This window comes from Symphalangus syndactylus, chromosome 19, assembly GCF_028878055.3.
Source record: "Symphalangus syndactylus isolate Jambi chromosome 19, NHGRI_mSymSyn1-v2.1_pri, whole genome shotgun sequence".
NCBI lineage: Eukaryota > Metazoa > Chordata > Mammalia > Primates > Hylobatidae > Symphalangus > Symphalangus syndactylus.
The window spans coordinates 16631200-16644774 of record NC_072434.2 but is presented as its reverse complement, the minus strand read 5'-3'; the positions used below and the strand labels follow the sequence as shown (position 1 = coordinate 16644774).

Sequence of the window (13575 nt, the reverse complement as noted above, 5' to 3'; positions counted from 1 at the left end):
GCGTTGCTCAAGATGAGCTGAACTGTAAGCAACAATTACCAACCTTTAAAGGCAAGGAAATGCCCTGCCCTCCCTCCCCCAGCCCTTGGAGTTGCCTTTGCAGGAGCTTGGATAGGGAGGAGTGTGGGAGCTGATTTTTACTTCCCCCAGCTCAGCACCTGCTAGGGTTTGCCTGTGGTTTAAATAATGCAGATCTAAAACAGATCAAGCTTCATTAACTGTGGACCAAAGAAAGCAATATATATTACATTATTTCCCATGTAGACATGCATGTATATTTTTTTAAAACATGAGAATACTTCTCATGAACTTGAAGATTTTCAGTTTCATATTTTTTAAAAGGTAGTAATGACCCGCATTAAACTCCTAAGGCCCACTGTTGGATTGAGAACCATGATTTGCTAGCAGTATCAACATTGTATCTCCCATCTCCCTTGCCACCTCAGTCAAACCTAACAGGAGAATTTACTATGAATCTAAAGCTAGAATATCCATATCTTCTCTGTTCTCTCCCGCAAACAACTCCTCTTGTTCTCGCAGCCTCCAACTCTGTGTGTGTGTGTGTGTGTGTGTGTGTGCGCGTGTGTGTGTGTGTGTTCATATACTCAGGAGCAAGTAAACTTGGCCTTCCACCCCACCGCACACGCATCCAACGTAAGAGAAGCTGAATTTCATCTCTGGGGGGGCTTCTAATAATTTATTAAGTATGATCTGTGCTGCTATTGTTCCACTACCTCCATCTCTATGTTCCCATTGGGAAGCAGAACTGGCCCTAAGGTTTAGGGGGACTGACCTGGACTGGGAATCAGCATCAGAAACAGTTCTTGCCCAGGAAGAGGGTCTTGGTGCTTTCTCTTCTTTCTCTCTGTCTCTGTCTCTGTCTCTCTCTCTCTCTCTCCCTCTCCTCTCTTTTGCCACACACTGTTATACTGTGGCTGTCTAGGGCAGATAGGCGTGGTAGTTACTAGGAGTGGGTCTCCCTCCACCCCTTCTCCTTTAACATAATGCTTTTTGCCTTTGTGTTTCCAACAGGTCAGCGGACAGATTGCAGTCTAGCCAGGTGAGTGTGGCCTGGGACAGGTCTGGGAAGTGATAGAGGCCTGGGAGGTAGAGCAATCTTAGTCTGGGAGAGAGCCAAGGAGTTGAGTTGTAAAGGCATTGAATGACTTTACAAAGCAATGGCCTGGGGCGGGGTTTGTTTACTTCCCTTTGCCTTACTGACCCCATCTGATCTCAGATAGAAATGGGGTTTTCTGGGACTTGGAGAAGGAGCTAAGCAGAACTGAGTGAAAGGGGTTATCATTTGCTGAAATTGTCCCGGAGACCCCCAAATGCCACTGAATTGCAAGTAACGTAAACATTCAACTGTAGAGGATTCTGGTAACCTAACCTTAGCTGCTAGATTTCAACATAGGGGCTTTGGGGGGTCTCTGACCCAGAGAAAGAAGATCAGGAGATGGCATTTGATTTTTTTTTTTTTATGCCCAGAAAAGAAGGCAGCCCCTAATTAGTAGTGACTATTGCTGGATAATGAAATATTACATTGCATTGGCTTGCCAAAGAGTATTGGTAGAAATATTTGCCTGATGTACAAGTATGCACCCCTCCCAATCTTTCCCCACCTTCCCCTTCCTCCTCCACCCCAGCCAAATATTTTCCCTCTCAGTCACGGTGCTGCTATGAGAAAATTTGTGAGCTGTCGGAGAGCAAGGTATTCATTCATCCAACCATTCTTAGATGCCTAGAAATGTGCTGATTTAACTAGAGAAGGGGCTTTAATGGGTTGGACTCCTTAGAGACCCTGGGTCAACCCATTATATCAACCACTTATATCTGCCAAAACGCATAATAATCATGAGGCCATTTAGAATTATAGGCTCATTATTTGGAGATAGCTTCATTTGGCTTTCATTGTTTTGTCATTGTGAATTACAGTAAAGATCCCATTAATATACCAGTCTTGATGACTGGAGGGAACCAGGATAATGGTATTCTCTGGAACATATCTTTTTGGTGTTAGAGTCTTACTGTAAGTTCACCTGAGCTCCTGAGTCTGTGGAAGTCTCTGTAGGACTGAAAAGAGCTGAGTTGGATTTCCCGGTGCTGAGTTATTTTGCTGTGAGACCTTGGGCCACTATTTTCCCCTCTCTGAACTCTGGTTTCCTCTTCTATAAGACCAGAGCACTACACTAGATTCAAAGAGCTCTAGGATTCCAAAGGGGTTCCTCAGGAGTGGCCTGGTGGCAGGGGCAGAGCGATGACCAGCAACCAGGCTCTGGTCTCCTCCTTCACTCAGAGCAGGACAGCCCTGGCCTCCTTGGTTTGGGTGTTGTGCCTCTGAGTCAGATTCCCTTTGAGAAGGGGCTTCTGAGGCTAAACACAGATTGGAAAACATTGACCAAGAGGATTCTCAAGGTTCTTTCCAAACTAGATGTTCTACACTCTAAATCCAGAAAAATTGTTCCCTGTAAAGATAGCGATCTTTAAGGATTTCCTAGAGAAACAAAACAAAAAGCATCCCTTGGTGTTTCCCAGTGTCTCCTAGCACACAAAAAAATCTTCTTATTGTCTAACCCAAATATATTTTACTGCAAATTGAACCAGTCCTCTCCTATTCTAATTTTGAGTAGTGGTAGACATTAAAAGCAGGGACGTCTGTGCTTTTGTGAAAAAAAGAGCTTTAGTAGGCTTTATTGTGGAAGTAATTTATCAAGTCTCTTAGCCATTTCTGGGACTGAACTGAGTAATGTCACATGTTTCATTAGCCACCACACAGATTGTTTTTAATTATTAAAAACTTTACTTCTGGGTTTAAGAGTGATTGTTTATCTCATTCGTCCCAATTTTCTCTTTTTCTTCCTTGTTGCTGGATTGGTCCACTCTGATTCGGCGGGATTGGTCACAGGCGCAGCTCAACTGTGAGGAAACAGGTAAGGGCCCAACCAGGGCCAGGCTGGTCTGGCCTGAAAATATAGTCCATCCCACAGGCATTTACTGAGTGCCACTGTGTGCCGGACAGACACCTCTGACTTCATGCGTGCATTTGGAATGTATCATTTAGTCATAGTATACTTAATGTTGTGGCAATGTCATTGATGTAACTAGTTGGAGTGGCCACAGTCTTTTTGACTTGTCCCTCTCCTTTCTAGTCATTTATCCTCTTGCATACTAAGGGTTTGGTTTCATTGGTGCAGATTGTTCCAGAACTGCCCATGGCATCCTTTTCCAAGACCACAAAAGAGGCCTGACACTTCCTACGTATGTGCTAACATATCAGTAACTCACAGCACCTAATTAGCTAGACCAGACAATCTCGCTTTAAGTTGGCAGATTTTGTTTGATTGTTTCTGGTGGCGTAGTCATTCTAGATGGATTCCTAAGACATGCTAACAATGCGAAGATTAAGTCTGGTCTAGGAACGATAGGCAAGAGCCGTTCAACTCTGCAATTTGGTGCATGATCTTCAGTGTTGTATTAAAATCTGCCACTGGGCAGCCAGCTCTCATTACCCATATTAGGAGGGATCTTAGAGAGCAGTGGCATGGATAATCCACATCAATGGATAATCTAAACAGCACTTGTGCTTGTTTAAAAAAAATTAATTGAAGTATTTTTGCAGTAGCAAAATTGACTTCCTAATTATACTTTATGGCAAAAACTGAAATGATTTTATGTCCCCTAAGCTCATAACAGCTATGCAGTAGACAGCAGGGAGGGCGAGTGGAGAGAGCTGAGAAATATCTTTGTGTCTGCTCAGGGGAAAGCTAATCCAGGCTTTAAAAAATCATTTTGGGTAATTCTCAGTGGCTCTAGCCACAGGGAGATAATCGAATAAAGAGGACGCATGGTTTCTATGGTGTCGGCAGCCCCGGCATTTCTTCAGCTCATCTGACTGCTCTGACGGGGTGGACCATTAAGCTGGGGAACTTGGATGATACAGGCCTCGCTTGTCTCAGCTTTGCTGTCACTATTTTCCCCTTCTCTACTTTGAATCTCATCTTAATAAGTATGCCATCAGATGCAATTACACATTTTTTAAATTATAAAAATTTAATTGCAAGTCTCCTCCCTCTTTTTCCTCTATTTCTTTCTTCTTCCTCTTTCTTCCATAATTTCATTTAGAACTAGAGAGGAATGGAGTGACTCCTAGAGATAATTTAGTGCATTTAAAATTAATAGGTGCATATCTTGCAGAGGGAGCAAGCCATTTTCCCTTTAACACTAAGAGAAGAAATGAACTTGAAGTTTGTTCTTTTCAGTTACTGGGCTGAAACCAGGCATCTTGCTTATAGCTGGAGCATGTTTACAAGGGGTTTGCAGCCTCCACTGTGGCTGCAGGAGTGCCAGAGACATCAGTTTGGCAGGTGATAATGTGCCCTTGGTTGGGCTCACCGTTGGAGGGGAACAGCACCCATCTGGTTTGCATCCTGCTGCACCTAAGCAGTTGCAGGCAAAGTGTGTTTGTCTGGTGCTAGATTTGCATAGGAGTTACAGGATATACCAAAATCCCCAATCAAATAAAGACCTTATTTTCATTCTGCTGCCCCAGTTTCTCTCTAGCAGTTCATATCTACTAGTGGATCAGCAAGAAGTTTTCCTAAGATGGTCAGGAAGATAAAATAGATAGTAAGTTACTTGGAAGGTGAGTAATCTTGTATAAGTAACAAGGAAATAATTGTTTGTTTATGGCAAATCAGGCAAACAAGAGGAAGAAGCTAGTAGTTTTTGTTTTTGAGGGTCCTTAATGGGTTCCAGTCATTTTTGACCCTGTGGAAGACTAGATTTAAACCATCCCAGACCTTTTTTAAAAAAGAGACAGTCCCACTGCTGCTTCCAGACCTTCCCTGCTTCCTGTAACCTCAGCATTATTTCTCTCCTGGCCATGACTTCGTATCTTCTTTGTTGGTCTTTCTCCATTCCTCTAAATTGAGGCATTTCTCCAGGGCTCTGTCCTCTCACGTTGTCTCTCTATATTCTTTCCCTTGTCTCTCTTGTTCCCTTAGATGAATCTTTCTCTTCTTCCCTAAGCATTCTTTTGTTCTATAATGCTGTCCTTTTGAGTCCAATGAGTAGCTCCTCAGTGCTTGAAAGTTGTGATAGCACCTTCTACCTTCAGCATCAATCTCACCGTCCCCCATCACATTTTGATTTGCGTAGCCCCTCCCCTTACTTCTCTGTTTGTGTTCAGGGAGACTCCATTCTTCACAGTCTCTGAGGCCCCAAATCTTACCTTTGATGCTTTTTTCATCATTACTCACATATAATCTGTTGTCAAGATTTGTATTTTCTCCCTTGGTAAAAATGAAAATTAACAAATGTAGTACAAATAAGTACCTAAGAAAAACTCTAACCCTCTTACCCATGTGAAATTATACCAGATAATGCATATTCACAGATTTTCTGGCCACCTTTCCAATTTTTTTGTTTTGTTTTGTTTTGTTTTGTTTTGAGACAGGGTCTGGCTCTGTCACCCAGGCTGGAGTGCAGTGGCACGATCTCGGCTCCCTGCAGCCTCCACCTCCTGGGATCAAGCAGCGTACCCACCACAGCCTCCTGAGTAGCTGGGACTATAGGTGCACACCACCACGCCTGGCTAACTTATGTATTTTTTTTTTTATAGAAACCGGGTTTCACCGTGTTGCCCAGGCTGGTCTCGAATTCCTAAGCTCAAGTGATCCACCTGCCTCGGCCTCCCAAAGTGTTGGGATTACAGGCGTGAGCCGCCGCGCCCGGCCCTTTCTGATTGTTTTCTCCTGCAAATCACTGGACCACTGCTTTACTAGGTTTTCCAACTTAGGCCCTACCTTTCTCCCTCTACTTTTGGTTTGAAGTTCCCTTAATCTGATTGGATGAGAATTTTGCCTCATTCCTTAAAGGCCCCTTCTAACCCTAGGATTTCATTACCAAAAAAAAAAAAAAAGTGTATGAGGGAATTAAACTGACAAGGATTTTTAACGTTGGAGGAGGGAAGAAGAGAAAGAGAAAGGAAGAGACGAATAGTACATAAAAACGTAGACACTGCTCAGTCAGGGCTCACGCCTATAATCCCAGCACTTTGGGAGGCCGAGATGGGCGGATCACCTGAGGTCAGGAGTTTGAGACCGGCCTGGCCAACATGGTAAAACCCCGTCTCTACCAAAAATAGAAAAATTAGCCAGCCGTGGTGATGGGCTAATCCCAGCTACTTGTGAGTCTGAGGCAGGAGAATCACTTGAACCTGGGAAGCAGAGGTTGCAGTGAGCCGAGATCGTGCCACTGCACTCCAGCCTGGGTGACAAGAGAGAGACTCTGTCTCAAAATAAAATAAGATAAAATAAAATAAACTCAGTCAACTCTTTGCAAAGGCAGTGGTGAAGTGCAGGTCTTCATGGCACCACAGGAGTGCACAGGCACATCCCAGGGAAATTAATTTACTCATTGCTCAGAAACATTACAAGGAGAGAGGAGGATGGCAGGAGCATTCAAAGCCTTTGTGACTTTGTCCATTTTGTGCTCCTGCTGGACTCGTAGACTCCACTGGAGCAGTGGGGACTAGAAAAATGCTTGTGCAGTAGGACAGGTCATCTGTAGCCCACCCTTGCCTGCCACAGATTATCCACTGGGGGCTGCATGTGAGTGCTGCTGGTAACCACGGACATGCAGGTTAATATTTTTCTTGCCCTGTTTCCTGCCAACCCTTCGTACTTACCTTTAACTACCACTGATACTCCATTTCCTGCAGGCCAAATTTTGTACTCACACAATTTGTTGAAGCCAGTAGCCTGTAAGCTTTCCAGCTTTCCTCTCTCTAGGTCATAATATATAAACCTAGGACCAACAAAACTATGCAAACACTCATATCACTATCTTCATTATCACTGCTGCTACTATTTTTAATAATTTATATTAATACACAATAATTGTACATACTTATGGGGTACATGTAATATTTTGATACATGCATACAATTTGTAATAACCAAATCAGGGTAATACATATCACCTCACATATGTATCATTTTTTGGTGTGTGTGTATTGGGAACATTCCAAATCTTCTATCTGTTTTGAAATGTCCAGTAAATTATTGTTAACTATTATCATCCTACTGTGCTATCAAACATTAGAACTTATTTCTTCTATCTAACTATATTTTTATACCCATTAACTAACCTCACTTTTTGTTTTGTTTTGTTTTTGAGACAAGGTCTCATTCTGTTGCCCAGGCTGGACTGCAGTGGTGCGATCTCAGCTCACTGCAACCTCTGCCTCCCCGATTCAAGCGATTCTCGTGCCTTGACCTCCCAAGTAGCTGGGATTACAGGCGTGCACCAGAATGCCTGGCTTATTTTTGTATTTTTAGTAGAGACAGGGTTTCGCCATGTTGGCCAGGCTGGTCTCAAACTCCTGACCTCAGGTGATCTGCCTGCCTCAGCCTCCCAAAGTGCTGGGATTACAGGCGTGAGCCACTGCGCCCTGCCCAACCTCACTTCTTTTTTGTTGTTGTTGTTGTTTTGTTTTTTTGAGATGGAGTTTCACTCTTCTCACCCAGGCTGGGGTGCAATGGTGCAATATTGGCTCACTGCAACCTCCACCTCCTGGGTTGAAGCAATTCTCCTGCCTCAGCCTCCCGAGTAGCTGGGATTACAGGCACCTACTGCCATACCCAGCTAATTTTTGTATTTTTAGTAGAGACAAGGTTTTACCATGTTGGCCAGGCTAGTCTTGAACTCCTGACCTCAGGTGATCCGCCGGCCTCAGCCTCCCAAAGTGCTGGGTTTACAGGCATGAGCCACCTCACCCGGCCCAACCTCACTTCTTAACCCCTCACTCCCCACTACCCTTCCCAGTCTCTGGAAACCATCATTCTACTCTCTACCTTCATGCGATCAAATTTTTTAGCCTACGCATACAAGTGAGAATATGCTGTATTTATCTTTCTGTGCCTGGCTAATTTTACTTAACACAATGTCCTCCAGTTCCATCTATGTTGCTGCAAGTGACAGAATTTTATTCTTTTTTATGGCTGAATAATATTTCATTGTGTATATATACCACATTTTACCCATTCATCCATTGATGGACGCTTAGGTTGCTTCCATATCTCAGCTATTGTGAATAATGCAGCAATAAACGTGAGAGTGCACTTATACTGATACTTCAATATACTGATTTCTTTTCTTTTGGATCTATAGCCAGCAGTGGGCCTGCTGGATCATATGGTAGATCTATTTTCAGTTTCTCGAGGAGCTTCCATACTGTTTTTTTGTGGTGGCTGTACTAATTTACATTCCTGCCAGCAGTATACAAGCATTCCCCTTTCTCTGCATCCTTGCCAGCATTTGTTATTTTTTGGCTTTTTGATAATTGCCATTTTAATTGGGGAGAGATTATTTAAAAATTTGCGTTTCTCATGATTAGTGACATTGAGCATTTTTTCACATACCTGTTGGCCATTTGTGTGTCTTCTTTTGAGAATGCCTATTCAAATCATTTGCCCATTTTTTAATCAGATAGTTTCGTTTTTTGCTATTGAGTTGTTTGAGTTCCTTATATATTCTGGTTATTAATCCCTTACCAGATTGATAGTTTGCAAATATTTTCTCCCATTCTTTAGGTTGTCTCTTCACTCTGTTGATCGTTTCCTTTGCTCTGCAAAAGCTTTATAGCTTGAGATAATCCCATTTGTCTGTTTTTGCTTTTGTTGCCTATATTTTTGAGGTCTTACTCAAAAAATCTTTGCCCAGACCAGTATCCCTGAAGCATTGCCCCATTGGTTTTTTTTTTTTTTTAGTCATTTCATAGTTCAAGTCTTACATTTAAGTCTTTAATCCATTTTGATTTGTTTTTCTATATGGTGAGAGATAAGGCTCTAGTTTCATTCTTCTGCTGCTATTATTTATGAGAAATGTAATAACAGAAGTCTGTAAACATAAAAAGACTTCCCCCAAATTGAGCTTTTTTGGCATTTTTATAGTGGAACCCAGTTTCTTCCTTAGAATAAGGAAGAGAAGACAAAGATTCTTCCCCTGAGATCACCCTAGCCTAACTGGCCAGTCAGTGATGCCGACAAGAGGGCAGACACTGGCTTCTGTAGCTGGAAAGCTGGAGGAAGCAGATGGGTTTGGGGGTCATGAAGATGAGCATTTGGGTCGCTGCAACCATCCTGACACCAGCTTCACCTTGGCACATACAGTACTCCCTTTGGCATCGTCCCTGGTTCCCAGAGAGCTTGAGAGGTAGAGGCTAAGCCAGCTTTTCTCTCAGCCTGACTTTTTTGTGACACCCAGCTGCTTGCCTAATAGTGGCCAAACCCTATGGCTACAGTGGCAAATTCAGAGCCAGGGGAGGGATCCACGCAGACCTGTCAAACAGGCAGAAGCTACACAGACCCATCGCACTTGACAGTCCAGTCTCTGTCCTGAACATCTAAAGCCCTTTCTAGTTAAGTTCGGTCCCCTCTCCCTGATCTCTTTCTTCTACACAGCTGAATTATTGTACATTCAGCTGCATTATAAAACCCTACTGGTTTAGGCCAGGCACGATGGTTCATACCTGTAATCCCAGCGCTTTGGCAGGCTAAGGCAGGAGGATTACTTGAGGGTAGGAGTTTGAGACCAGCCTGGGCAACATAGCGAGACCCTCTATGAAAAAATAAAAATGTGCTGGGTGTGGTGTGGGTACCTGTAGTTCCAGCTACTCAGGAGGCTGAGGCAGGAAGATCACTTGAGACTATTTGCGCAAGGTTGCATTGAGCTATGATTGCACCGCTGCACTCCAGCCTAGGCTACAGAGGGAAACCCTATCTCTAAAAGCAATAAATTAATTTAAAATATAAAATAGGCGGGGCGTGGTGGCTCACGCCTGTAATCCCAGCACTTCGGGAGGCCAAGACGGGTGGATCACGAGGTCAGGAGATTGAGACCATCCTGGCTAACACAGTGAAACCCCGTCTCTACTAAAAATACAAAAAAATTAGCCAGGCATAGTGGCGGGCGCCTGTAGTCCCAGCTACTCGGGAAGCTGAGGCAGGAGAAAGGCGTGAACCCGGGAGGCGGAGCTTGCAGTGACCTGAGATCGCGCCACAGCACTCTAGCCTGGGCAACTGATCGAGACTCCGTCTCCAAAAAAAAAAAATTGTATGTATAAAATAAAACCCTACTAGTTTTGAGTAATACTTGGTATGCACACCTGGCAATGTTTGCTGAACGCCTAGGTTACAGTATGGGTAGTGGCAAAGTGTTAGGTCTCCGAGGGAAATTGCCTGGGTTTGAATCCTGGTTTTGCCACTTGCCAGCTATGTGACCATAGCAGCTACTTAACCTCACTGAGCCTTCATTTCTTCATTTTTCTTTTCTTTTTCTTTTTCGAGACAGGGTCCCGCTCCATCACCCAGGCTGGAGTGCAGTGGCTTGATCTTGGCTCAGTGCAACCTCTGTCCTCTGGGCTCAAGCAGTCCTTCCACCTCAGCCTCTCAAGTAGCTGGGACCACAGGTGTGCAACACCATACCAGGCTATTTTTAGTAGAGACAGAGTCTGTTGCCCAGGGTGGTCTCACACTCTTGATCTCAAGTGATCTGCTGGCCTCGGCCTCCCAAAGTGCTGGGATTACAGGTGTGAGCCACCATACCTGGCCTCACTTTTTCATTTAATGAGTATAATAATAATAATAATATATACTCCATAGGATTGTTACCAGCACCAGTCCATCTAAAAGACTTAGTACATGGCCTCACACTTCTTTAAATTCCTCTATAAATGGTAGGCACTAATGTTCATGTGTTAATAGGAAATATTACTCTCCTTGCCTCCAGTTCCCTCCCCAGTCTGTAGAAGGCAAATTGAGGCCCAAAAAAGTTCAGTGACATGAGCCAGATTGTGAAGCAAAACAACAGAGCAAAGATTGACATCTGGGAGGCCTGCTTCTTTGCTTAGTACCTGTTAGTCCCCACTATTTAGAGTTAGTTTTTCTTTTCTATCTTACCTTTATACCAAACAAACCCTCTTTCTGAAGCTCCCATTGGTTCATTCTGCTACCTTCAACTGAGAATAATTGAGCACCTCTTATGTGAGAGCATCATGGCCAACCCTGGACACCACCCAGGAATTGACATAGGATCTGTCTTGTGAAGTTTGAGTGGTAGTAGTAGTAGTAGTAGTAGTAGTAGAAGTAGTAGTAGTAGCAGTAGTAGTAGAAGTAGTAGTAGTAGTAGAAGTAGTGGTGACAAGTGCCAACAAATATTCACATCCACACATTGGAGTCACAATCAGGGTTGAGGAGAACATACCCCCAGCAGGAGCAGCTCATGCAAAGCCACGAGGCAAAGGAGGACTTTGCAGAACAGAAACGTGGCCAGCATAGCTGTAGCAGAAGCTAGGGGAAAGAACAGCCAGTGGAACTGGAGGCATAGGCAGGATTCCTGGCGTGCAAGGCTATGTAAGAAAGTAATGAGAGGTCTTTGAAGGAGTTTAAATAATGAAATGTGCCGGTTTAAAGATTACCTAATCACTATGTGAAGGAAGAGAAATGCGGTCAGAGGATGGCAAGGATGGGAATTGAGGTATTGGTGGATTGAACTAGGTTGGTGGCAGTTGAGATAGAGAGAAGCGAATGGATTTGAGAGATATTTAGGAGGCAGACATGACAGAATATTGATTAATTAGGTGGTGGAGAAGGTGGTGAGAAACTGGTTTGGGACAGAAGATGATCAGTTTTATTTAGGACATGCTGACTTTAAGGCATCTGTGTAGCATTCCATGTGGGTGGTTGTATTTTTGTGCTCTGGAACTTTGAGGACAGGCCAGGTGCTTCTTTGTAGACCGGCCAGTGATCCGCTAAGACAGTTCTGCATGGTTTGGCCGGTTTTCTCTGACCCTGGGCTATCCCTGTTTGAATATTCTAATGTTGTGTTTCCCTTTGGCTTTTCAGGACTCCAGCCAGGCAATTCCTCTGGTGGTGGAAAGCTGTATCCGGTTTATCAGCAGACATGGTAAGCAGGATGACAGCCTTGTCCATATTTGTGCAAAGATTGGGAAGAACTTCCAGGAATTCTCTGTAGAGTAAGAATAGAGATTGACTTCCCAGCCTGACATTCTCAGAAAAGGAATAAATTCTTACTTGTCCACATAACTTTTGCTACCTCAAAATAGCCACACCTAGACATTGAAAGAAACGCATCATATATTTTGACACAAAATGCCTCAGCCACTTATCACACAGCATTTTTTTAGCTTGAGAGTAAGTTTGAAATTGCAGCTGTTATGTAAATACAGCTGCTATTAAGTGGTAACAGTAGTTTCACCATTACTCACAGTCTTTGCAAGTGTGGGTATCTCCCACTGTACAGCCTGACCATTTTGTCACTTTCTGTACCAGACTAGTTTGAAAACAACTCCTTTCCCAATGTTGCAGTGATTCCTAATAATCAGTTTTGTTCTGGTTTGGTCTCGCTGGATACAGTATGGCCAAGAGCTGAGTTAGTAGCTGGTCTTAAAGTTGTATCCAACTTTTGAGAATCTGCAGAGGCAGGCTGCTTCTCAACCTAGGTGAAATCATACTCTCTTCTACTTGGATGAAGCTGAGTCTTATAAACACCATTCCTCACCAGCTACTGGTCTCATTGGACAGAATTTAGCAATCAAAATAATTGCCAGAGAATTGATTTCCCAGGGATTAGAGTGTTTAGAAAGGACAGAACTAGTGCTATGAAAATTTCTAAAAACTGGGCATCAGAAATTGTTTTTAGATGCTGTTCTTTCTGTGATAGGAAAAGGGGCAGAGTGACCTTTCTGGAGCTAAGGAGGTAGATAAAATATTGCTTGTCTAAATTCAGAGGCAGCTATTCTCTCTCCCTCTCCTTGCGTTTTTCTCTCCCTGTAAACTGGGACATTGCTCAGGTTCATTTTTGGAATAGTAATTATTATAGCATGGTTACAATCGATCTCATTCTAATCAGCTATAATTTTTAAATCTTATCCTTATTCATTTAAAGTAACAGCATTGTATATCAGTATTGAACAGTCAACAAATTTATCAAGTCCCTGATCAATGCTGGGTGCCATGCATTGCCATGTAGGAAAACAGAAACAGGAATAATATACTGTTCCTATCTTTAAGTGGTTTTATGATGCAGTTAGGAGAAATAAGTAAGCAAGTGATGAGTTAAATAAAAAGAGATAAGCTGTGGTAATTCAGAATAGAGTGTAAGAAATTTCACAAGTTAGTAATGATTAACAGTCAAACAGTTTGCAAAGATAAGTCCAAACTGAGTTCAGGGGAGGATGAATTATTTGTGCCTAAGAGACGATAGGAAGAAGAAAGTCTGAGCCACTGTTCATTCAGCATACATTTCATTCATTCAACAGATACATATTGGTTGCTTATTATTTCCCAACAAAAAGTTTCTGCCTTCATGAACCTTACATTCCACTGAAAGGTGGATAAGCAAATGACCAATTGATCCGCCAGTGAATACAATATGTCAGATATTGGTGAATGTCATGAAGAAAAGTAAAGCAAGGTGAGGGGATGGAGAAGGAAGAGGGGACACTGTTTGAAGCTGGTTCAGGGAAAAGGCTTCTCCTAAAGTGACATTAGGG

The 13575-nt window shown here is 43.1% G+C and overlaps 1 protein-coding gene across 9 annotated transcripts in view; it reads left to right on the top strand.

The window, feature by feature from the left end:
* Window positions 1-13575, top strand: part of SRGAP2 (SLIT-ROBO Rho GTPase activating protein 2) — a 253770-nt gene that overhangs the window by 207732 nt on the left and 32463 nt on the right. For all 9 annotated transcript variants that reach the window (XM_055234718.2, XM_055234719.2, XM_063613643.1 and 6 more), the window contains exons 12-14: window positions 1033-1060; window positions 2906-2930; window positions 11906-11966. In XM_055234718.2, coding sequence (XP_055090693.1) covers window positions 1033-1060; window positions 2906-2930; window positions 11906-11966 — 114 coding nt within the window. The remainder of the gene's footprint in view (window positions 1-1032; window positions 1061-2905; window positions 2931-11905; window positions 11967-13575) is intronic.